We start from the raw sequence: 25,795 nt of genomic DNA, 5'->3' as shown, positions 1-25,795 counted from the left end.
ATAAGCCAAAGAGGACTGTAGATGCTAGAGGTTAGAGTCAAGGTTAGAGTGGTGCTGGAAATGCAGAGCAGGTCAGGCAACATCCGAGGGACAGGAAAATCAACGTTTTGGGCAGGAACCCTTCATCAGGAAGGGCTCCTGTACAAAACATCAATTTTCCTGCTTCTCAGATTCTGCCTGACCTGCTGTGCGTTTCCAGCACCACTCTAATCATGAATCTAATCATATAACCCAATGGGAAGCAATGAAAGGACTGCACAGGAAGGCCATCACTTGACATTAATATATAAACTGTTCCAGAATGATGAGCTCAGTAACGTTGTTGAGAATCTTTTCACAGTATCCTGACAAAAGATCAAAAGATCTCCTTATGATCAGTCTGAGGCTGGTAGCAGAAATGATCCAGTGTTGGATTGATTTGATTGTCCTGAACTTTGCTGAAAATTAGATTACTTACAGTGTGGAAACAGGCCCTTCGGCCCAACAAGTCCACACCGACCCGCCGAAGCATAACCCACCCAGACCCATTCCCCTACATTTACCCCTTCATCTAACACAACGGGCAATTTTAGCATGGCCAATTCACCTAACCTGCACATTTTTGGACTGTGGGAGGAAACCGGAGCACCCGGAGGAAACCCACGTAGACACGGGGAGAATGTGCAAACTCCACACAGAGAGTCACCTGAGGCGGGAATTGAACCCGGGTCTCTGGCTCTGTGAGGCAGCAGTGCTAACCACTGTGCTGCCCGAAAATGTGTTGCTGGAAAAGTGCAGCAGGTCAGGCAGCATCCAAGGAGCAGGAGAATCGATGTTTCGGGCATGAGCCCTTTTTCAGGAATCCTGAAGAAGGGCTCATGCCTGAAACGTTGATTCTCCTGCTCCTTGGATGCTGCCTGACCTGCTGCGCTTTTCCAGCAACACATTTTCAGCTCTGATCTCCAGCATCTGCAGTCCTCACTTTCTCCTTGTACTGAACTTTTCCAGGCTTGTCTGCTGCGGGTGTTTTGTTGCAGGCTGCAGTCTCTCTGAGATAAAGTTCCTCAGATGTGGTGTTTGTTCCCCTGAGAATAAATAAAGCATTTTGCAATTCCTTCTTCTTGCTTAAATTTACTTTCAAATTCTCTTGTCATTTCACCTCCGCATCTTTGCAACCTTCTTCACTGCGAGAACCTTCCAAGATCTCGCCTCCAAATCTGACTTCTTATGCATCACTGATTTTAATTCCCCATTATTGGTGAGCGTGACTTCAGCTGCCTCAGTCCTAATCTCAAAACAGGAAACTATGGATGCTGGAGATCTGAAACAAAAACAGAAACTCAACAGGTCTGACAGTATCTCGTAGAGTCATAGAGATGTACGGCATGGAAACAGACCCTTCAGTCCAACTCGTCCATGCCGACCAGATATCCCAACACAATCTAGCCCCACCTGCCAGCACCTGGCCCATATCCTTCCAAACCCTTCCTATTCATATACCCATCCAAATGCCTCTTAAATGTTGCAATTGTACCAGCCACCACCACTTCCTTTGGCAGCTCATTCCATACACGTACCACCCTCTGTGTGAAAAAGTTGCCCCTTGGGTCTCATTTATATCTTTCCCCTCTCACCCTAAACCTATGCCCTCTAGTTCTAGACTCACCCACCTTGGGGAAAAGACTTTGTCCTATCCATGCCCCTCATGATTTTATAAACCTCTTGAAGGTCACCCCTCAGCCTCCGATGCTCCAGGGAAAACAGCCCCAGCTTTTTAAACTCTCCCTATAGATCAAATCCTCCAACCCTAGCATCATTCTTGTAAATCTTTTCTGAATCCTTTCAAGTTTCACAACATCTTTCCGATAGGAAGGAGACCAGAATTGTACACAATATTCCAACAGTGGCCAAACCAATGTCCTCTACAGCTGCAACATGACCTTCCAACTCCTGTAATATACTCCTACCAATACTCCTGGTTGGTTTAGCTCACTGGTTGGTATAGCTCAGTTGGCTGGACAGTTGGTTTCCGAAGTAATGTGATGCCCACAGCATGGGTTCCATTCCCACACCGGCTGAGGTTACCATGAAGGACTCTCCTTGACTCTCCTCTTGGGGCGGCAGGGTGACTCAGTGGTTAACACTGCTGCCTCACAGCACCAGAGACCCAGGTTTGCTTCTAGCCTCGGGCAACTGTCTGTGTGGAGTTTGCACGTTCTCATCGTGTCTGCGTGGGTTTCCTCTGGGTGCTCCGGTTTCCTCCCACAGTCCAAAGATGTGCAGGTCAGGTGAATTGGCCATGGTAAATTGCCCATAGTGTTAGGTGCATTAGTCAGAGGGAAATGGATCTGGGTGGGTTACTCTTCAGAGGGTCGGTGTGGACTGTTTGGACCGAAGGGCCTGTTTCCACACTGTATGTAATCTAATCTAATCTAATAAAGGAAAGCATACCAAACGCCTTCTTCACTATCCTATCTACCTGCGACTCCACTTTCAAGGAGCTAGGAACCTGCACTCCAAGGTCTCTTTGTTCAGAAAACCTCCCTAGGACCTTACCATTAAGTGTATAAATTCTGCTAAGATTTTCTTTCCCAAAATGCAGCACCTCACATTTATCTAAATTAAACTTCATCTGCCACTCCTCAGCCCATTGGCCCATTTGATCAAGATCCTGTTGTAATCTGAGGTAGCCTCCTTCGCTGTCCACTACACCTCCAATTTTGGTGTCATCTGCAAACTTACTAACTTTAACTCTTATGCTCACATCCAAATCATTTATGTAAATGATGAAAAGTCGTCGACCCAGCACCGATCTGTGGGAAGAAAGTAGAATTAATGTTTTGAGTCTTCATCACAACTATAAATAGCTAGAAAAAAGTAGTATTTTATGCTGAGGTTGGGCAGAGGGAAAGGAAGAGGTGAGCAGTTGGGTGGAGATGGAGCCCAGAGAGAGAGAGAGAGAGAGAGAGAGAGACACACAAAAAGGGTCAGTAAACAAGGAGATATGGATGGCAGGCCAGAACAGAAGAAAAGATGCAGAAGTGATAATCTTGGGAATTCCTTCCCTAAACTCTCTTCCTTGCTATCACTGTGTGAGGTACTTCTTAACACTTATGTCTTTGACCTATCTTTTGACCACCTGATCTAATACCTGCACATATGGATTGATGTCAAATCATGTCCAATTATGTTCCTGTGAAGCACATTGAGATCCTTCAGTACGTTGAAGACAACATATAAAATCCAGATTGTGCATGGATCAGTGACTTGAAATTATTTCACCTGCATAACGATAAAATGACATGGTGTGTGTTGTGTCCAGATATATAGTAACCTGTTGTCAGTATGTTGTCAATGTGCTGCTATCCACATTGTGCTCCCTGTGGAGACACAGTGGAATTTGTCCTTTTAAATATGACATGGAGGCAATTGACAGTAACCTATTGATCAGTGTAGAATGATAGTGGGCAGCAGTTTAAAATTCTTTTTCTTTCTCTCATGCCACCCTCAGATGTCATTCCATCCCACTGTGGATTCTACACGAGGAACACGGCATCACGGTTTGGTGGAGAGGGTTCACAGAGACCGGAGTCACATGATATCACCTCGCCGGCGCCAGCCTGCAATGGATAAACATGGCCGACAGATATCCTTTGCCTGTATTCCCCTCCCTTCCCAATCCTGCGTTATATTTGTAGAATTTCATTTTGGTTTTAGTAAAGAATGGTGTTAGACCTGCAAAACCTTTTTTTTTCAGCTGTTTTAAAGGATTTGCATGAAATTACCTATCCTTCCAATTACTGGTTTGGGTTGTATTTATAGACAGCATTGTGGGCTGTATAACAGAGGAATGCAGTGCTCAGGGTTATAGTGCTGTTACTGCCAGTGATGGCAGTGGGAGCCGTTTGCGGAGGTGCAAGCAGAAGCCTGATCTTTTCTATCATACATTTGTACAACCAAACCAAGCGCACTCAGCAACAGCAGTATGTTACTTGACAATTCAAGGATATTATCCAGTTCCCTAGCCAGTGTAAGAAACAGGTTGAAATGAAAGTCATGAGTCATAGTTCTGCAAAGAAGAAGGTGATGATGAAGGAAAAGGAATCTTGTGAAGTTACAGTTTTCTACTGAAACCTGCCTAGGTTTATTGTTAGGAGAAAATGAGGACTGCAGATGCTGGAGATCAGAGCTGAAAATGTGTTGCTGGAAAAGCACAGCAGGTCAGGCAGCATCCAAGGAGCAGGAGAAGGGCTCATGCCCGAAACGTCGATTCTCCTGCTCCTTGGATGCTGCCTGACCTGCTGTGCTTTTCCAGCAACACATTTTCAGCTAGAGTTATTGTTAGTAAAGAGAGTGGATGAACAACAATTTATTGGACTAATGTTGACCCTTTAACAGAATATTATGCCCCACGTTTCATTCGAGGTAGATTTCAAAGAATTTCTTAAAGAACGAGAGAAGGTAAGAAGTTGAAGGATGCAACTCCAGAATTTGGAGACAAGGCTACTGAAGGCAAGATCATTATTGCCTTGTTGAGTGAAGGACAAGAGACCAGAACTCAAGGAGCGTAGAAATCTTGAATGGATACTGAGATGAACCATAGTCTTTGGTTATGATGTAATTGAGCATAACCATTTAATTTGTCTAAAGTCATATGACTCAAGTCAAAACTGACCCCCTGGCAGTCAGTCTTGGTCCCTTTGCTACTTACCACATGATTTTTAAAAAAAATTTTGCTGAACTCTCATTCTCTGTCATTCCTCTCAGTTATAGTTATGCCATCATCTGTGTTCCCCCTGAGCTACGCAGCTACTTGAAGGTTCTTCTGAGTTCTTGCACGGGGTGAGAGATGTGCCATTGCACTGGCTTCTGATTTCAGAAGTTGCTACTGCAGGTGGACCTTGGAGGTCCGCACCCTGGAAAATAAATTAGAGGGACTACTGACTTTTGTAGTCATGTTTTCCCAGGGGTGATCCAAGTTTGGAATGCATTGCCTGGAAATATCGTGGAGGCACATTCAGTTAAGGCATTCAAGAAGACATTGTTTCTATCCAAATAACCATTCAATGTGCAGGGAGAAAGGTAGGAGTTCAGCACTTAGACAAAATGCTCAGAGAGCCAATGCGGATACATTAGGCTAAATGACTACCTCCTGCACGACAGCAATCAGTGACTTCCTCCTCCATCTTCACAACTAAATAATGGGAGATTGCTACATAGTGGTAACAACAGTGAACTGGTAATCCAGAGACCCAAACTGAGCTCTGAGGACATGCTTACCAATCCCACAATGGCTTCTGGTAGATTTGAAACTAAATTAATGGAAGTCTGAAATTAAAAAGCTAGTCTCAGTGATGGTGACCATGTTATTAAATACCCATCTAGTTTATTAATGTTATTTACAGGAAAGAAATCTGCTATCCTTACCCAGTCTGGCCGACAAGTGACTCCAGACCAACAGCAGTAGCATTGACTCCTGTAGCTTTTGGAACTCATCAAGCAAGCCATTGAGGGCAAATAAGGATGGGCAGCATCCATGAAAGAATAAAGAAAAGAAATTCACAGCTTGGTGCTCTGTCTCCTGCTTTCATTCATCTTATCCAGATACTTAAACCTGAGGAACTCCTCACTTATTCTCACTCTCCCCTTTAGCTCACAATCCACAGCCTTTTAGAACTCAATCTTGGTGTCATTTGAGCTGCTGTGTCTTGAATTGCATTGGGTTCTTTCTTCCTCTTCTGTCTTTGTGCTAAAATGCACTCTTAACCCAGCCGTCAAAGCAGGTTTTTCCAGTGATTCTTGGTATGGACTAATCCAGTAAACAAAGTCAAAGAGTGGAGCTAAAACCATTTTTGAAGTGAACTATAGCATATGTGATTAAATAGTTTGTTGTTTACAGTAGTTTGAAAGGCTAAAAAATTGTTTGTGAGCAAAACCTGATCTAAATCACAGCACCAGGGTCCTGGGTTCAATTCCCGCATGTCTGTATGGAGTTTGCACATTCTCCCTGTGTTTGTTATGGTTTCCTCTGGGTGCTCCGGTTTCCCCCCACAATCCAAAGATGTGCAGGTTACGTGAATTGGTCATGCTAAATTGCCCACAGTGTTAGGTGTGTTAGTCAGGGGTAAATAGAGGGTAGGGCAATGGGTTTGGGTGGGTTTCTCTTCGGAGGGGCGGTGTGGACTTGTTGGGCTGAAGGGCCTGTTTCCACACTGTTGAGAATCTAATCTAAATGCTCCAGAATTTGAGGAACCAGCACCCCCCCCCCCCCCCCCCCCCCCCCACCCCTCATTGGTGTGGTCCCCCCTGCCTCTGAGTGAGAAGGTTCAGTCCTACTCCTAGACCTGATGTTGCAGTTAAGTCTGGGCAGTACTGAGTGTGTGCTGCATTGTCAGAGCTGTCCTCTTTCAAATGATGGTTGAAGCCTGATTTGGCTGTCGAGTAAATGTTAAAGATCTCTATTCAAAAGTCTTTTTCTGGCCTGTTAGTGTGTCATGCATAGAATCAGATAATACAGAAGAGGCTCTTCAACCCATCAAGTCTGTGCTTACAAATCTGCTAAATCAACAGGAGTTCCACTTTCCAGACTTGGCTCATCACCTGGTCAGTAGCATCACAGTTTTAACCTCCTACTTGAAACCCATACATTTAGCTCATGACTTCAGGGGTTGAAATTTTAGTTTCTCACATCCTTTGCTACCCAGTTAAGTTCTGAACCAGAGACTTCCTGATCTGAGTAAAAAACTGCGGGATACTGTAAGTCAGAAACAAAAGTAGAAATTGCTGGAAAAGCTCAGTAGATCTGACAGCATCTGCAGAGAGAAATCAGAGTTAAAGTTTCGGGTCGAATGACCCTTCCTCTGAGCTTGACACAATTTCTCTCCACAGATGCTGCCAGATCTGCTGAGCTTTTCCAGCAGTTTCTGTTTTTGATTTCTTGATCTGGATGTTTTACATCTAAGTTGTCCATAACTGATTCCGTGCTCTCTAACTTTGTTGAAAGTATTAGCATGAAATTGCAAGTTGTGGGTTTGACTGCTGTAACCTTAGCCATTTAATCTCTGGCATCAGTTCATTGAATTTCTAAAGTGCAATAAGTTTTAATCACTGAAACCTGTGATACAGAAATAATTGAGGGAAAACTGACATGATTCAGAAGTGAAAGCAAAAGAACTGTGGATGCTGTAAATCAGAAAGAAAAACAGAAGTTGCTGGAGAACCTCAGCAGGTCTGGCAGCATCTGTGAAAAGAAATCAAAGCTAATGTTTCAGGTCAGGTGACCCCCCTCCTCAGACCCTTCTGAGGAAGTGTCACTCAACTTGAAATGTTAACTTTGATTTCTCTTTCACAGATACTACCAGACCTGCTGAGGTTCTCCAGCAGTTTCCAGGTCAGAAGGGAAGCTGTTTAACAGTGGAGAGGTCTATTGTTCTTCCTGTGTTGAAGTGCATGTGCTTCCAGCTGCCTGTGAGTGAGATATTTTACACTGCATACTTAATAACAATCTACAGTTTAAAGGTTCGGTAAGAAATTAACCACATGTTTAAGTAGAGTTTTGGAGCCCTGGGAATACCCACTACATCACGTCGTTGTTTTCTCTGGTCACACACTGAATCTATTATCTTTAAATGAAAGGTTTTGCATTTGCATATCTTGGGATATTTCAAAGCATTTTGCAACCAGTTAATCAGCACGGTGGCTCAGTGTTAACAATACTGCCTCACAGCAGCACCCCAGGTTCGATTCCAGCTTCCATCTTTGTGGAGCTTGTATGTTCTCCCCGCGTCTGCGTGAGTTTTCTCCAAATGCTCCAGTTTCCTCCCACAGTCCAAAGATGTGCAGGTTAGGTGGACTGGCCACGCTCAATTGCCTGCAGTGATCAGGGATGTATAGGTATGTGGGTCACCCATGGAAATACAGGAATAGGGTAGGTGGGTGGGATGCTCTTCGCCAGTTCAGTGTGGACTCGATGGGCCGAATGACCTGCCTTCACACTGTAGGAATTTTATGAATCTCAGATTCTAAAAGCACTGATGAAGTATGATCACTGTTGTAACATAAGGAATGTGCAACAATTTGCACACACAAAGCTCTCACAAACAGCAAATTGTTATTAAAAAGGATGCATTCTGACCATGATTCCAGGGAGAGTTCCCCCGTTCTTCTTTGAAATAGTGCCATGGGATTATTTCCCTCTACTTGAGAGGACAGGCAGGTTCTGAGAGATGACATTCTTGGCAATGTAGTGCTCCCTCAAGACCGCACTGAAATGTCAACCTTATTTGTACAGTTGAAATGTCTGGATTGGGATTTTAATCCACTGCTGTCTGCCACGGAGGCAGGAGTGCTGACCCACTGAGCCAAGACCCCTTTATAAAGAATGTTTCATACACTGTCTGAAGAGAATGCTCTGTTGTCCTATCTGCACCTCAAGATAATTTTAGCAGTAGGAAGTGCACTGCCCGGAGAGCAGCAGGTACTATTCCGGAACACTTCTACATTAGTTAGCCACTGTCAGGCAACCTGTAGGCCTCAGCATCTGTGAGGAGAGAAAATCAGGTGTTACATACAGTCTGTGTTTATCAACTACAGCTGGAAAGTGCGTACACTCTGATGATGGAGGTATCATGCTGTCCTGATTTCGTGTGACTGTTTGTGCATACTTGCCTTGCCGAAACAGAAATGCTAGCTGACCTCTTCCCTCAGCTCACCAACATCCACAGAGGACTTACAGTTTACCTGTTTGTTGTTGAAAAGGCACTTTGATATAATGATTTTTTTTTTAACCGTAAGAAATGGGATATTTTTGTGTTGCACGCGTGAGCTGTGTGACTGCTGAAATATTGTCAAGTGGCATTTCCTGTTTGGTTGGGGATGGTAACCGGAATCCAATATTACCACCTCAATGGTGTGAAAATGATTCAGCTTTTCTGATACTGTGTTGTCGGATCTGGTGATTGACTGTCAGTTCAGTGCCTTGTGATGTTTCTAAATTAACCACCATGTTTCTGGCAATTTTGACATTTTCATCAGCTTCTATTTAATGACCTGCTGTTAACACAGGTTGCCCGAGATGAGGCAAAGACATCACTCTCCTGATTCACACTGAGCAGCAAGAATGTGTTTTTGGGGATGGGGGTGGTTACGAAGGGTTTTAATGCCTGGTCTGTGCCGAGAAAGGTGATGCTGTCCCAGGGAAATCAGCCTTCCTCATGCTTTTCACAGATACAGGCATGGCTTATGGTCATGAGCCAAGGACTGGATGGTTGAGTTCAAGTCTGACTGTGGCCACTTGTGAGGTTACAGTTTGTATCATACAGTTGTAAATCTGGTGCTTCATGCACTGGCACCTGTTTCAATCAAGGAAGGGAGCTTGGTATCTAAACTCCCATTACAGTGCGACAAATTAATTGCAGTGTTGGTCGTGTGAACTAGTGCATTTTTATCAAAAGAATAATACATATTGCAGGCAGACAGGGTGGTTAAGAGAGCATTTATCACGCTTGCCTTTCATTGATCAGATCATTAAATGTAGGAGTTGGGACGTTATGTTGAGGTTGTGCAGGATATCGGGGTCACTTTTGGAGTACTGTGTGTAGTTCTAGCTACCCTGTTATAAGACTGATTATTAAACTGGAAAGAATGGACATTTTCAGATATAAAAATAGACTGGAATCTTTTTCACTGGCGTATTGGAGGTGGAGTGGTATTGATAGGACTGATTAGGGATAGTCAACATGGCTTTTTGCGTGGGCAGTAGATGTAATCTATATGGACTTCAGTAAGGCATTCGACAAGGTTCCCCATGGGGCATTGATTAGCAAGCTTAGATCTCACGGAATACAGGGAGAACTAACCATTTGGATACATAACTGGCTCAAAGGTAGAAGACCGAGGGCGGTGGTGGAGGGTTGTTTTTCAGACTGGAGGTCTGTGACCAGTGGAGTGCCACAAGGATCGGTGCTGGGTCCTCTACTTTTTGTCATTTATATAAATGATTTGGATGCGAGCATAAGAGGTACAGTTAGTAAGTTTGCAGACAACACCAAAATTGGAGGTGTAGTGGTCAGAGAAGGAGTTTACCTCAGATTACAACAGGATCTTGACCAGATGGGCCAATAGGCTGAGAAGTACAGATGGAGTTTTATTCAGATAAATGTGAGGTGCTGCATTTTGGGAAAGCAAATCTTAGCAGGACTTGTACAGCTAATGGTAAGGTCCTAGGGAGTGGTGCTGAACAAAGAGACCTTGAAAGTGGAGTCGCAAGTAGATAGGATAGTGAAGAAGGCATTTGGTATGCTTTTCTTTATTGGTCAGAGTATTGAGTACAGGAGTTGGGAGATCATGTTGCAGCTGTACAGGACATTGGTTAGGTCACTGTTGGAATATTGCATGCAATTCTGGTCTCCTTCCAATCGGAAAGATGCTGTGAAACTTGAAAGGATTCAGAAAAGATTTACAAGGATGTTGCCAGGGTTAGAGGATTTGAGCTGTAGGGAGAGGCTGAGGGGTGGTCTTATAGAGGTTTACAAAACTATAAGGGGCATGGAAAGGATAAATAGACAAAGTCTTTTCCCTGGGGTCAGGGAGTCCAGAACTAGAGGGCATAGGTTTAGGGTAAGAGGGGAAAGACATGAAAGAGACTTAAGGGGCAACTTTTTCACGCAGAGGGTGGTACGTGTATGGAATGAGCTGCCAGAGGATATGGTGGAAGCTGGTACAATTGCAACATTTAAGAGGCATTTGGATGGGTATATGAATAGGAAGGGTTTGGAGTGATATGGGCGGGGTGCTGGCAGGTGGGACTAGATTGGGTTGGGATATCTGGTCGGCATGGACAGGTTGGGCCGAAGGGTCTGTTTCCGTGCTGTACATCTCTATGACTCTATAAGGTGAATGACAAGGGTCTTTTCTTTAGGGTGGAAGAGTTCAAAACGCAGGTGTATATTTTTAAGGTGAGATGAGAAAGATTGAACAAGGACATGAGGGGCAAATTGTCTTACAAAGAGTGGTTTATGTGTTGAATGAACTGCCAGGGAAAGTGGTGGATGCAGGTACAGTTACAATGTTTAAAAGATATTTGGATAAGATCGTGGAAAGGAAAGGTTTGAAGGAGTACAGTCCAAATGTAGGCCGGCAGGTGGGACTAGTTTAGTTTGGGAACATGGTCGACCTGGACTGATTGGACCGAAGGGCCTATTTCCATGCTGTATTACTCAATATATCTCTTGGACAATGGAGTCTCTAAGGGGGAATGGAGGAGGGAATGGATCTCATGGGTGGGACAGATGCACAAATCACCAAAACTAGTGATGCAAGTTAATAATTTTTTTCATAAAGTAAAACAAGCAATTTGGATTTCTAGCATGTTAGAATTGAAACAAAAGAGGTTATATTATAAAGTATTTGTTAGACAACACTATGTGCTATGTGCAGTGCTTGTTTCATAATATGAAAAGGACATAGAGCCACAAGAGAAGGTGCAAAAAAAAAGGTGTACAGAATGGAGTGGTTATAACATCAGAAAAGGTCAAACAAGCTGTGCATTTTTTCTCTTGGACAGGGAAAGATTGAGTGTGTCTTATAGTAGAAGGACAGATATGGAGATGCTTCTGTTTATGAGGGAAATCAGAACTAGGGGCATAAAGATAAGGCAGTCACTAATAAATTCGATTGGGAAATCAGGGGAAGCTTGTTTACTCAAAGCGTATTGAAAACGTGGAACTAGCAACCACATGGAGAAGTTGAGGCAGCTTGCATAGATTCATTTATGAGGAATCCAGATAAGCTAATGAGGGTGAGGAAGTTGACTGGTTTTCTGGTTGAATTCAATGATGAGAAGGAGGCTCCAGTGAAGTGTATATGCCAATACTGGTTCAGCTGAATGGCTTGTTTTCATGTCGTAGCATTCTTTATGATACCACACCCCAGTGGGATGAAGATGAAAATGATTTATCCAGGAGTGTGTGCCTGAAAGTGTACATGAAACAGGACCTGGACTTAGGAGGAGGATAGTGAGGTACTGGAGGACAAGACTTGACAACCAGACTCCATGGAACCCCTATCACCATGAACATAAGACACATTCAGTACTTTTGTGACTAAAAGAATGTGTGTCCCTTATCATTGGGAGTTCCTGTATAATGGTTACTTTCAATGTGATGAGGAATATTGACAGGATATTCTGGTTCATTGCCGTCTGAAAAACTTAAAAACAACTCAAGATAAAATCTTATTCAGTGGAGCTGTCGGTTTCACAGATCTGCGTGATTTATCATTAAGTCAGATCTTTGACCTGCAACACGTACATGCTGTTCCTGCCTCCCTTTCTGACAGCGCTGTGCTCCATCTGATAAGATCTCCATGTGTTAATACCAGCTTCCTGCAATTTTTATATTTTGGTCTCCACTCCCTAACTTAAAACAACTTTTTTACTTTGAAAATTTGTCATCAAACAAAGGCTTTTCAGCCCATACTCAAGGTTGAGCGATGTTGGTGCTTGGGAAATGGAGGGACTTTCCTCAGTAAGTCAGATACTCCCAGGCCAGGCACTGCACATGTTAGGTATAAGATAAAGCTCCTTGTCCACATTGCCCTTAATGCTTATGGTGTCATAGTAGGTATGCTACTGGATTAGTAATCCACAATTCTGGCCTCATGACTTAACTAAACATATTTAACTCCCACCACGTCACCCTGAGGAATTTAAATTCAGCCAATTAAATAATCTGGAATCAAAAAGCTAGAATCAGATTGTCTTCACTTGTGGTCCTGACCTTCAGTCAATGTGGTTGACTCAACTGTTCTCTGAAATGGCCAAGTATGCACTCCATTCTGGTAAACTGCTACACAGAACTATGACTATATACGTAAAACTAAAGAGTAAAACCAGTCAGACCATCCAGCAGTGACCATGTTGCTGGATGTGACAGAGGTACACTCTGGCCAATCAGAACATATTTATGCCAAAATTAGAAGAGTTTATTTTGAGACTGCACAAAGGACAGCCTTACAATTCAACTCCCAGAATCTTACATTTCAGCCAGGATCTGACACTCTTTCATCACTGTTCTTGGGAATGACCTGACCTCCTGACCAAGTATACTGTACATTGCTGCTAAATGTTAACTGTTTGCACATTCTCCCTGTGTCTGCGTGGGTTTCCTCTGGGTGCTCCGGTTTCCTCCCACAGTCCAAAAGATGTGCAGGTCAGGTGAATTGGCCATGCTAAATTGCCCGTAGTGTTAGGTAAGGGGTAGATGTAGGGGTATGGGTGGGTTGTGCTTCGGCGGGGCGGTGTGGACTTGTTGGGCCAAAGGGCCTGTTTCCACACTGGAAGTAATCTAATCTAATCTAAAGTAATCTAATCTAATCTAAACTGCTCGATGTCTGCCTTGGCTTCATGTAACTCTCTCGCCTTTGAGTAAGAGCATTCTGAATTTAAGTTTCATTGAAGAGACTTGAATGTGCAATCCAGGATTTCACTAGCAGCGCAGACAAACAGGAGGCTGGAAGAACACAGCAACCCAGGCAGCATCGGGAGGTGGAGAAGGCGATATTTCGAGTGTAACTCTTATTCAGGACTGGGGGTGGATGTAAGGGGAGCTGCAGATAAAGGGGGTGACAGGGACAGGGTGGTTATGAAAGGGGGTGACAGGGGCATGGTGGTGAAGTAAGGATAGGTGTAGACCAGTCTGCCTCCGCCACCCCTTTATAACTATCCTGCCCCACCACCCCTTTATTTGCAGCTCCCTTTACACCCTCCCCCAGTCCTGAAGAAGAGTTACACCAGAAACATTGCCTTCTCCACTGCCTGATGCAGCCTGGCTTGCTGCGTTCTTCTCGCCTCCTGCTTAGCTACTTTGGGTTCCAGTATCTGCTTTTGTTTTTGTCTCTGTCACTAGCAGTGCAGCACTGGGATAGGCCTCCAAAATACCATCTTTGAATGAAGTATTAAAGTAAAGTAAAATGGATCCCATGGCCAATATTTCCAAGAAGAACAGAAGAATTCTGGTGTCCTGGGTGAATTTTTTTTTTATCTCTTGGCCAATTTTTGAAATGGATTATCTCTTCATTATGACTTTCCTGTTTGTGGAAGCCTGCTGTGTATAATTTGGATCCTGCATCTTTGGCATCACAGCATTGACTTCACTTCATAAAATATTGGCTGCAAAGTGCTTTGAACATCCTGTGGCTATGAAAGGTGCTTTAGTGGTAGCGCCCCTATCTCTGAGCCAAGGGACCTGGGTTCATGTCCCACCTGCTCCAGAGGTGTGTAACAACATCCCTGAACAGTTTGATTAGAAAATATAGCAGTGCAGATCTATCTTTCTTCCTGGATTTCCCCACTCAATCCTCTTGAGTTCATCGTACTTTTCTGATCCTACAATTTAGGACAATGAGTTCCTGAACCAGGCTCAAACCTGCACCCACAATTGTTTGACTGAATTCAGAAGTAAGACCGAGCAAGGTTTTCTCTCCTTTTGTTATCCCCAGTATTGCCCACCTCTTCATGTGTCTCCCGCTACAGTTGGTCGATGAGCAGCCCTCCCTACTTTAGCAAAAGGTTTGAATATGGAAGAACAATTTGGTCAAGCTCAGTGTTTCCCGGAGTCAATGCCACAGTCCTGTTCTCGAGCAAAGGAATCACTGGGATCTTATTAAGGGTTGGAGGCAAGACTTCCTCTTGTGTTGAGGGGCAAGCACTTTGCTTGACAAACCTCTGGACCAGTTAGGGCAGCCTAGCTTACATTGGTACAAATGGAAATCAAGTTGGATCTTCCCATGCTTGGGTAGCTCTAGTACTATAGTGGGGAGTGCATCTCTCAGTTGAAAGTGAATTGTCTGGTATTTATTATATTATTGCAACATGCTCAGTCCATTCAATTTTCAAGCATTGGTGCAGTTGTTGATATGTGGTTTTAAAAAAATACTGTTCACTTCTTTACTTTGGAAAGACAGAAGTATTGAGGTCTTTTAGCTTGTGTTGTGAGTGGGTGTGGGGGCCAGAGCAGGGACTTGTTTATATATGAGCTATTAGAAGACAAGTTGAACTTTGGGATCAGATTCTTGGCATGTGCAAAACTGACGGTATCACAGAGAGACATGAACATCACATTATTTAATCTCAACAGAAAAAAGACACTTAAATTTGAAGGAGATTTTGGAGGTAGTGTTTAAATAAGCAGCTTACTCTGAAGTTGTTACAGTGACTGTGCACTGGTCCCATTAAAACCGGCACATCTCAAAGGATGTTTCAGGATGTGGTTTGTGTCTCTGTCTGTAGAGGAATAAAGGAGAAAATGAGTCAAGTTCACTAATTGGTGATTTACTATGTCGCTGAAGTCACTCAGTAATGTTGATGCAATATTTCCTGCAAGGCAGCATCTCACTGTTTACCTTTGCTCAGAAATATATTTTCAAGGAACTAATGTTTCTGTAAATGCAGTGCAATATGAAGTATCTGTTATCTACCCTATTTCTGTTAACTGCTGAACTTTGCCATTCAAGCTGTGTGTGTGCAGTATTTGACTCGACGTTTCACAGATGAAAACTGTTTTGTAGATTCTGAAGCTATTTAATTCTCTCTGTTCCTTGTCTTCAACATCTCTTGGCGCGGAATGATTAATCCACATTTCCTGCCTTGCTTGCTGTGGCATTTATTCATAAATTCCATCAACAGTTGAAGTTGTCTGAGACTGGGATAAAACAGAGGAGATCACTTATGCGCCAAGACCATATATTAAGAGAAAGTGCCAAACCAAATATATATATAGGGTCTAGAGTTATGGATATTGCAGTGAGTAAGTTTTTAAAAATTGAGCTTTCATGGATCTTTTGTCACATGCATCGTTCATTTGTCACCTTTTGCAGAAGAATTACTTCCAAGAGCTGAATTTAAATTCGCTCCTGTGACGCAGTTCAACATGACTCACATCATCGCTTTGTGTTCAGAGAACAAAACAAAACATTTGTCCAACATTTTTTATACAAAGGCTGAATCTCCCTAATCCTTGCACTCAATTGTAAAGCAGTCAACTGTTTTTCATAGGAGGTTAGGCCTCAGCTTTTGTCTGTGGTCTCAACTAAATTCGCTCTGAGTTCTTCTCAAGTCCCACACCATCCTGACTTGGAAATGTATCGGTGTTCTTCCACTGTCACTGGTCAAACTTGTGAAACCTTCCTGTCCCTAACAGTGCACTGGGTCTAGCTACGCATGGACTGTGATGCTTCATGATATTGCCTGTTCCAGTAGCCTTGAGAACACCTGTACCCACAGTCACTGCTGCAGACGTTAGATCGGCTTTCTTGAGGGTGATCCACTGAATGCACCTGACCCAGATGGAGTGACAGCTGTGCACTCAAATCCTGCCCAGACCTACAGACATCTTTAACCTGTCTTTACTACAATGTGAGGTATCCAACTGCTTCAAGAAGACCTCTAACAACCCAGTGCCAAAGGAAAATGAAGCATCGTACTTTAATGACTACTCTCCGGTGACTCTGACACGCATCATTATGAAGTGCTTTGAGGTGTTAGCAATGGCACACAGCAACTCCAGTCCCCCAGATTGCTTTGGTCCTTTACAATTCAGCTATTGTCATAATAGGTCCATGGCAGACACCATCTTCCAGGCTGTACGCTCATCGCTGGGAATCTAGATCATAAGAACACCTACGTCAGACTCATTTTTATTGACTTTAGCTGCACTTTCAACACATAATTCCATCAAACTACATCTTCAAGCTCTGAGACCCAGACTCTGTTTCCCCCTCTGCAACTGGATCCTTGACCTCTTGACCCATCGACCACAATCGGTAAGAATAGATAAAACAACTCTTCAATGTAATGCTCAACTCCAGTGCCCCCCAAGGCTGCGTACTCAGCCCCATACTATACTCCTTATGCAAACACAACTGCGTGTCCAAATTCAGCTCTAACTCCAATTACAGATTTGCTGATGACACCACTATAGTGGATCAGATCTCACACCATGATGAGGCAGAGTAGAGGAACGAGATAGGGACTTAGCGGCGTGGTGTAAAGACAACAATCTCTCCCTCAGTGTCAGCAAAACAAAGGAGCTGGTCATTGAACTTCAGGAAGCGGAGTGGAGGACATACCCCTGTCTGTATTAATGGGGCTAAGGCAGAGATGGTCAAGAGCTTCAAGCTCCAGAGAGTAAATGTCACCAGCAATCCATGTTGATGCTACAGTCAAGAAAGCACACCAATGCCTTGTGACTTCCTCAGAAGGCGAAGGAAATTTGACATGTCCACAATGACTCTTACCAATTTTTATAGATGCACCGGAGGAAGCATCCTAACTGGATTCATCGCAGCTTGGTACAGCAACTACTCTGCCCACAACTCCAAGAAATTACAGAGAGTTATGAACACAGCACAGTGCATTTCATAAACCAGCCTTCATTCTATTGACTCTCTCCTACACTTCCTGCTGCCTTGAGAAAGGAGCCAACATAATCAAAGACCCCTCGTTCCCTGATTATACTCTCTCTCATCCTCTTTCATTGGACAGAAGATGTAAAAGTTTGAATACACACACACACAAACAGATGTAAGAACAGCTTCTTCCCTGCTGTTATCAGACTTAGGAACAGACCTCTCATATGTTAGAGGTGATTTTTCTCCACACCTTCTTTGTAGCTGTAACATTATATTCTTCACTTTGTTCTATTATCCTGATGTACTTATTAGATTAGATTACTTAGTGTGGAAACAGGCCCTTCGACCCAACAAGTCCACACCAACCCTTTGAAGAGCAATCCACCCAGACCCATTTCCCTACATTTACCCATTCACCTAACGCTACAGGCAATTTAGCATGGCCAATTCACCTAGCCTGCACATTTTTGGACTGTGGGAGGAAACCGGAGCACCCGGAGGAAACCCACGCAGACATGGGGAGAATGTGCAAACTCCACACAGACAATTGCCTGAGGCAGGAATTGAACCCAGGTTTCTGGCACTGTGAGGCAGCAGTGCTAACCACTGTGCCACCATGCTGCCCACAGCCACTTGTGCCGCCTTTATGTAAGGTATGATTTTTCTGGTTAGTACACAAAACAATACTTTTCACTGTATCTCAGTGTAAGTGATAATAATAAATCGGATGAAGAAGATGGCTCACCATCACCTTCATGGTGACAACTGGGGACAGAAAGGAAGGCCAGGCCTAGCCCTCACCACCTCATCTCATGAGTGACTGAGGTTGGGATATTTCTGGAATTGGGACTCTGAAAAATTTTTCTACTTGATGTCCAAGTATTGATCTTCCTGTAAGTTTGTGTGTGTCTTTGTTCACAATTTTTCAGGCCTTTTTTAAAAAAAGGCCTGATATCAGTTGGAGTTGAACGAGTTGGACTCAATTTTCCTAGAATATCAGTTTTTATATTGAGTATGTTTCTAAAACAAACTTGAACCTTAGTAGTGGTTAGAATTATTTAGAATTCATGGCCATTAGTTTAAGACATTTTTAGATTATTCATCTCAAAGGATCAGCTTTAACATTAGTATAAATTCATACACCATCAAAAAGTATGGTGCTGGAAAATTGCAGCCTTCCTGATGAAGAGCTTATGCTTGAAACGTCGACTCTCCTGCTATCAGATGCTGCCTGGCCTGCTGTGCTTTTCTAGAACATCACCTTTTGACTCTGATCACCAGCATCTGCAGTCCTCCCTTCCTCCTAAAACATTCACATGCCACATGGTCTCAACGAGGGACTGAATACCAAGTCTGGGCTAGTTAGGAGTGTTAGCTCTCTTTATGTCCACCATGAAGTTTCATGTACCAGTTGGGGTAGAACATTTTGGTGAATGTTCAAGTGTGAAATGATTTGGAGTGTTCTTGAAGTTACTGGATACTCTTCCTCCACTCAGCGTAGCCTAGACCATCCAGAAATCACTGAAATCACCAACTGTCTGAATTTAAAACAACAGTGGATGATTAATTTTCGTCTGACTTTAATTGTAATACTTGTGTTTAAGTTTTGATATTCTTTTTTTTTCTTTCTCCAACTCTAAAGAACAGACCGAACAGGGCAATTGAGTTTGAATAGAATTTTTGCTTAAAAAAGAAACAGACTGTGTGAAGTTATTCATTCAGTGACAGCTGTAGCCTGCACGTGTATTCCTTCAGTGAGTAAGTTGGGCAAGTTCAGGCCATGGATTTTTCCATAAACCTTTCCAGTCTCTGTAAAGGTCTGCAGCTGATGGAGTTGAGGTCAGCCTGCAGGATGTAACTCTTCCCTTCGTATCCGAAGGACATTATAGCACATCTGCAGAAGCCTCAATTGACTGTTCCTAGATGTGTGTCCCTCAGTGTAATTTCTCTGGGATCTGCTTTTTGTTTTTAATGTGGATCTTTTTAATTTTTTTTATGTTCATTCAGCTGACTAATGTTGATGCAGGTTAATGAAACAGAGTTCAGGCATCCAGCATCAACATTAGGTACAGTGCACAGACAGGCTGTGCCAACCACATGCTTCAGTTCATTGGAGCAGGGCCGAGACCTGGATTGATAAGGACCCCTTCATTTATTTCCTCCATCATTGACTGTTCCTTTCTTCAGGTTTTATTTGAGAGACTCCTTCCCAAATCCTCTGTCAAAATCTTGGTCATATCTCAGTGTATGTGTCTTTATCAGTTTCAAATCCCACTTTCAAATTAACCCAGTATTTAGTTATGTACATTGGCTCTCCATTCTCAATTTAAAATTCTTATCCTCAGTTTAACTCTGGCTTCACCCTATTCCATCTCTAAAAGCCTCCACCTTGACATCTCTTCCTTCAGCTTGGTGTCCATTTGTCTGTTTACAGTGTATTCCAACTTTGTACATAATTGCAGTTGCCTTCTTAGGGGGAAAAACATCAAGCATGTTTTGTATAATGAGGTATTTGTATAAATGTGAGCTGTAAGATACATAGCTCATTATGCACACAGCCTTTAAGGCGATAGAGAAGAGTTACAAGCCATCAGATTTAAACCAATGTCCCACATGTGAATGGTTAATGTCTGCTTTATTGTGTCACTCACCTGTCCACGTTTCAGGGTTTAATCTGCTGCTCCTGTAACACTGGATAAATTGCTCAATGGTGTTGAAACTCAGCTTCTCCTTAACATGTGCACATTGGCAGTTCCCCATATGGTTCAGTTTATCTCTCTCCACCACCGGATACAAGTTGGAGACGGTAAGACAATTTGCCTTTCAGTGTTTGTTGTTATGTCTGTTATATTGGTAATTCTCAAGTTCTTCAGTCCTGTACCAGCCAAATCATTAATGCGCTGAATTTGAGGCAGCGGCAGCCCGGTAATTCTGAAAGAAACTTGAGATGTTAACTTTTTGTCATGGTTGGTGCAGAAACCATGCTGGAAATTGGTTTAAAGACTGTACTAGACGCATATATATTAAGGGAGATTTAATAAAGGTTTTCAAAGTTATTAGAGATCTTGATAGGGTAGTTGGTAGGAAACACTTCCCACTCCAGGAGCGATGGTAACCAGGGGACGCATTTTAAAATAATGGAGGGAAGAACAGAGGGGAGGTGGGAATTATTATTTACACAATGGCTTTGTGATCTGAAAGGGCAGTGAAAGCAAGTTCATTATTACTTTTAAAAGGGAATTGGATATATCTGTGAAGAAAAATGTTGCAGGTCTAAGGGGAAAGAACAGAGCATTGGGACTAATTAGATTGCTCGGCATTGGATCAGTGGGCTGAATGGCCTCCTCTGTTGTATCATCACATAAAAGCCTTATGGGGAATGTTGATTTACTGCAGTGTTTATTCTGTGAAGGTTTCCCGAACCAACATTTGTGTCCTGTTGCAGATTTGTGCCAAGTACTAATTTTGGGGATTATTTATCATTGCCAGCAGCTTCATTGCTTTCTAACTGGGTCTGGTTCTGTAGGGTTTCTTGTGATATCACTCCAAAATTACCATCACCAAGATTAAAAAGCCTGCTGTGTAGCCCATTACAGGACAATCAACTGTACAGTATAGCTAACACACTATTAAATCACCTCAAACATTAAATAAATAAGTCCAAAAATTGAAGAATTCGTTTAAACCTTCAAAAGTTTCCTGTATAATGAGGGTGAAGCTGGGTTTGGATAGTTCCATGCTCCAAAAATCAACATGAACCTGATGTTGGATAGACTCGTAAATCTCAGCTTCAGACTGTTAAGTGTTGCTGTAATCTTGAATTGATTATGGTTCTGGAGTGCTGTAGAAGTAACTGAATAAAAAAGGGGGCAAGAATATAGGGCTGAGTGACTAGTCTCCACTCTGACAGATCACCCAAACTTTCTATCGTACCATTCAATCTTTTCCATTCTCACAAAATACTTTGGATTTCTCCCCGAACCCTAATTCAAATGCTGGTTTCTGAACAACAACTCAAATGCCCTTTGGGTGAAATAGTTTATCCTGATTTCTCTCCGTATTCTTGACTTCCTCAGCTCTGACTTGTGTCCCTAATGCATGCTGTCTTCACTGGAAACAGTTCCTCTACCCAGGAAAAATGGAATTAAAGTTTGTGAGAAGATTTGTAGCTCGGGTGCTTGTTGTTGTGGTTCTGTTCGCCGAGCTGGGAATTTGTGTTGCAAACGTTTCGTCCCCTGTCTAAGTGACACCCTCAGTGTTTGGGAGCCTCCTGTGAAGCGCTTCTGTGCTGTTTCCTCCGGCATTTATAGTGGCCTGTCTCTGCCGCTTCCGGTTGTCAGTTCGAGCTGTCCGCTGCAGTGGTCGGTATATTGGGTCCAGGTCGATGTGTTTGTTGATTGAATCTGTGGATGAATGCCATGCCTCTAGGAATTCCCTGGCTGTTCTCTGTTTGGCTTGCCCTATAATAGTAGTATAATAGTAATATAACACTACTATTATAGGGCAAGCCAAACAGAGAACAGCTAAGGAATTCCTAGAGGCATAGAATCTGTGGATGAGTGCCATCAACAAACACATCGACCTGGACCCAATATACTGACCACTGCAGCGGGCAGCTGGAACTGACAACCGGAAGCGACAGATACAAACCACTATAAATGCTGGAGGAAAGATCACAGAAGTGCTTCACAGGAGGCTCCCAAGCACTGAGGATGTCACCTAGACAGGGGACGAAACATCTGCAACACAAATTCCCAGCTCGGCGAACAGAACCACAACAAAAATGGAATTAGATCACTCACTGTCTTCTTTATTCCAAAGAGAACAAATCCACTTACCTTGGGTTTCCCATAATGGAAATTTCTGGATCCACTCTTTACTACTTCCAGCTCCCTCATGAGCTTCCCATGATTGGATGCTCAAACCTGTTGTCAGGCTAGTTTTAAATTTGGGCATATTGGGTTATTTTAGCTGATAGTATTCTTACCTCTGACTCAGAAGATTTACTATTCAAGATTGGCACACATTATCCAAGCTGTCATTTAAAAACAGTGCTCAGAGAGTGTATCATTGTCAAGAGCTACATTATATGGGAATGCTCATTTGAATGTAACAATTAAATGTCTTCTGGCACTATCAGAAAGGTAGAGAGTTCTCAGTGCTAGCTGACAATCCTCTCTCTCTATTAACTGGTCATCAATCCTGTTCTTGTCTGCAGATCTAGGTGTGCACAAAAGGCCATTTTCGTGGAGTCTTGCAACAGAGGCTGCATGTCTAAGTAATTTACCAGTGTGGAGATTATTTGATTACATAAAGCCTGTATCTTTAAAATTCCTTGCCCCACCATCTCTTATATTTCAGTACATGTGTTCCATAAAGGAAAGTTAAATGGACTTAAATGTGGCGTTCATCATTGTGTCCTAAAAATAAATTATTTTGATCAAGAAATAGTCTTGTTTGTGACTAAGAGCTGCTCTCAGTATTCTGGGAGCCAGCCCTCCTTGAGTTTGAAATTTACACATTACACAAATACCCCATTACACCAGTGTTTAGGGGACATGAGTTTTGCGATGCTTCTCCTGAGTATTTAGTGGAGGGTGTGTTGTTTTTTAACTTAACCTGTTTTCCTAATCAACCGGTTCAGAGATCTTATTACACACCTCTGGAGCAGGTGGGACTTGAACCTGAGCCTCCTGGTCCATAGGTAGGGACACTACCACCAGAGGGCCCCACGAATGTGGTTATAATAAACAGAGGTAAAAACAATGACTGCAGATGCTGGAAACCAGATTCTGGATTAGTGGTGCTGGGAGAGCACAGCAGTTCAGGCAGCATCCAAGTAGCTTCGAAATAAAAGGGTTAGGGTTATTCCTGATGAAGGGCTTTTGCCCGAAACATCGATTTCGAAGCTTCTTAGATGCTGCCTGAACTGCTGTGCTCTTCCAGCACCACTAATCCAGAATTATAATAAACAGAGGTAATTCCTTTAACCTGACCTGTGTTTCCCCCAGGAGATCCCTAATCCATTACTACAGCGAGACAGAGAGAGCAGCGTGCTGTTACAGTCTCATCCCAAGTACCTGCTGGTTTTAATTAATTTCAGCTGGTGCTGCTGGTCGCCTCTTTCTTCAAAAAAAACTATAATTTCTCGGAAGTGGGCCTCATTGGCCTTGAAAGATTGGCAGTGGGCTGGTTCCTTGTGCCGCTATGCCCATCTGGTGTAGGTACACCCACGGTCCTGATCTAAAGAGGAGCTAAGCATCCAATTGCCATCCAATGTATTCCAGGAAAAGTATGTATCAGTGAGCACTGGTTCAGAAACAGATCAGGTGATTTCCAAGACTCCTGGCACACTCAAACCGTTTGATGTCATTCACTATCCAGTGATTTGTCATGTAATTGTGATATGAGAGGGTGTCAGATAGAACTGTCCCACAGCTCCTGCCAGAGGGAAAGAGGAAACTGAGCTCAAAATCAAACTGGTGCTGACCAAGTTATAGTGTGAACTTTGCATTGGACATGTCCCTTGATCCCAGGCTAATCTTTGAGCACCCATACTGCGTCGTGTAGCCAAACCCTATAACAAACTCGTGGGAACTAGTAAAGGGATTCTTCTCAGGGCTCATGGTGTCGCGAGTTGAGATGTTTCTGTGACCAGAAATAAGAAGGGAAAAAAACTGAAAGTAGAGGTCTGTTTGTACACTTGCCAGCTTGCTCTGAGCACCAACCATTTGTTATGTAACTAAGTAATATAATGTTTGTACAGTCTGTTTTGTATTGGGAACATGTGTATTCATTTAAAACTTATTCATTCCGCTTTGCTTTCATTAACACTGTCATCTTCCTTCTTTCTAAATTTTATGAATAACATGAACCCTGCTCGTTACTAACTCTTATTAACCAGGGCGTCTGCTAAGGAAATTATTTTACTGTTAATACTTAAGCTTGTGCTGATTACCTGTTAACAAATTTGATTTCAGCTTGACGTTTGAGCGTGTCTGACATGATTTCATGAGAGTAACAGAGAGGTGTATTGTTTAAGCAATGCCACTTCAGAACAGCACAGTTTCCCCCCTCCACTCCCACCGTCAGCAAGCCCCCTCCCTGCACTGTTCTTGAAGCTTTTAAACACCTTCCCTAGCAGATATACAAAGCAAGTCTGGATAAATCAACACTCAACCAACTGATCACATCCAAGCCGAGGGAGACATTGTAAGGATATTCAACTGCTATGTGGAGACTCACAAAGGTTCGGAGTATGAGCTGTGACTGCACAATGATAAAAGCAGCCTGCTGGCAAACAAATTCTGTACTCTGATAGCAGTGTGGATGGGAGAAGTGCAAGATAGAAGCAGACCTACATAAGACTATGTGCAAAACAATTCCCTTCTCTATCAAAAGTTGAACATTTTGCTTGTCAGATGTACATGTTGCAATGAGGTAAGAGCTGAGTCCCCAGAGGCTGAACTTAGCTGATCCAGTGGGTCTTGCTATTGCCAGCTAGCTTTCAATATGGAGTCTTTTCATTCACCCCATTCTCGCTCTTTCTTTATGAATGGCTTTGCGTCTGTCTCTCTTTTTTTTGCTTTGTTGCTGTCTCTGCATCTCACGGTTCACTCTTCCTGCACCTCACGGTTCACTCTTCCTGCACCTCACGGTTCACTCTTCCTGCACCTCACGGTTCACTCTTCCTGCACCTCACGGTTCACTCTTCCTGCACCTCACGGTTCACTCTTCCTGCACCTCACGGTTCACTCTTCCTGCACCTCACGGTTCCCTCTTCCTGCACCTCACGGTTCCCTCTTCCTGCATCTCACGGTTCCCTCTTCCTGCACCTCACGGTTCCCTCTTCCTGCACCTCACGGTTCCCTCTTCCTGCACCTCACGGTTCCCTCTTCCTGCACCTCACGGTTCCCTCTTCCTGCACCTCACGGTTCCCTCTTCCTGCACCTCACGGTTCACTCTTCCTGCACCTCACGGTTCCCTCTTCCTGCACCTCACGGTTCCCTCTTCCTGCACCTCACGGTTCCCTCTTCCTGCACCTCACGGTTCCCTCTTCCTGCACCTCACGGTTCCCTCTTCCTGCACCTCACGGTTCCCTCTTCCTGCACCTCACGGTTCACTTCTTTATACTTATTACTGAGTTGTGCATTAGAGTAGTGTTTAAGAGATTTTCTGAAGCTATTTTGTTTAGTTAGCATTTTCCCTTTTTGTCAGAACTGTCATGTGACACTGCTAGCCTGTGTGTTCGTCAAGTCCTCCCTCCACTTTCATGTCACCTTGTCTCTTCAAGCCAATCAGAATGTAAGCACTCCTTTTCAAGGGGTCACATTACCTGAGTCTCTGTCATGAATTCTGATTATTTCCTGTTCCCTTGGTTAATTCCACAATCAAATATTCTTCAAGAGGC

At 43.3% G+C, this 25,795-nt stretch overlaps 1 protein-coding gene across 3 annotated transcripts in view; it reads left to right on the top strand.

Annotated features, from left to right (window-relative positions):
• Window positions 1-25,795, top strand: part of crtc3 (CREB regulated transcription coactivator 3) — an 86,175-nt gene that overhangs the window by 36,115 nt on the left and 24,265 nt on the right. For all 3 annotated transcript variants that reach the window (XM_072552869.1, XM_072552870.1, XM_072552868.1), the window contains exons 3-4: window positions 3,491-3,627; window positions 20,132-20,191. In XM_072552869.1, the coding sequence (XP_072408970.1) occupies window positions 3,491-3,627; window positions 20,132-20,191 (197 nt within the window). The remainder of the gene's footprint in view (window positions 1-3,490; window positions 3,628-20,131; window positions 20,192-25,795) is intronic.

This window comes from Chiloscyllium punctatum, chromosome 33 (genome assembly GCF_047496795.1).
Source record: "Chiloscyllium punctatum isolate Juve2018m chromosome 33, sChiPun1.3, whole genome shotgun sequence".
NCBI lineage: Eukaryota > Metazoa > Chordata > Chondrichthyes > Orectolobiformes > Hemiscylliidae > Chiloscyllium > Chiloscyllium punctatum.
The sequence above is the reverse complement of the archived record's forward strand: the minus strand, read 5'-3'. Positions and strand labels throughout refer to the sequence as shown.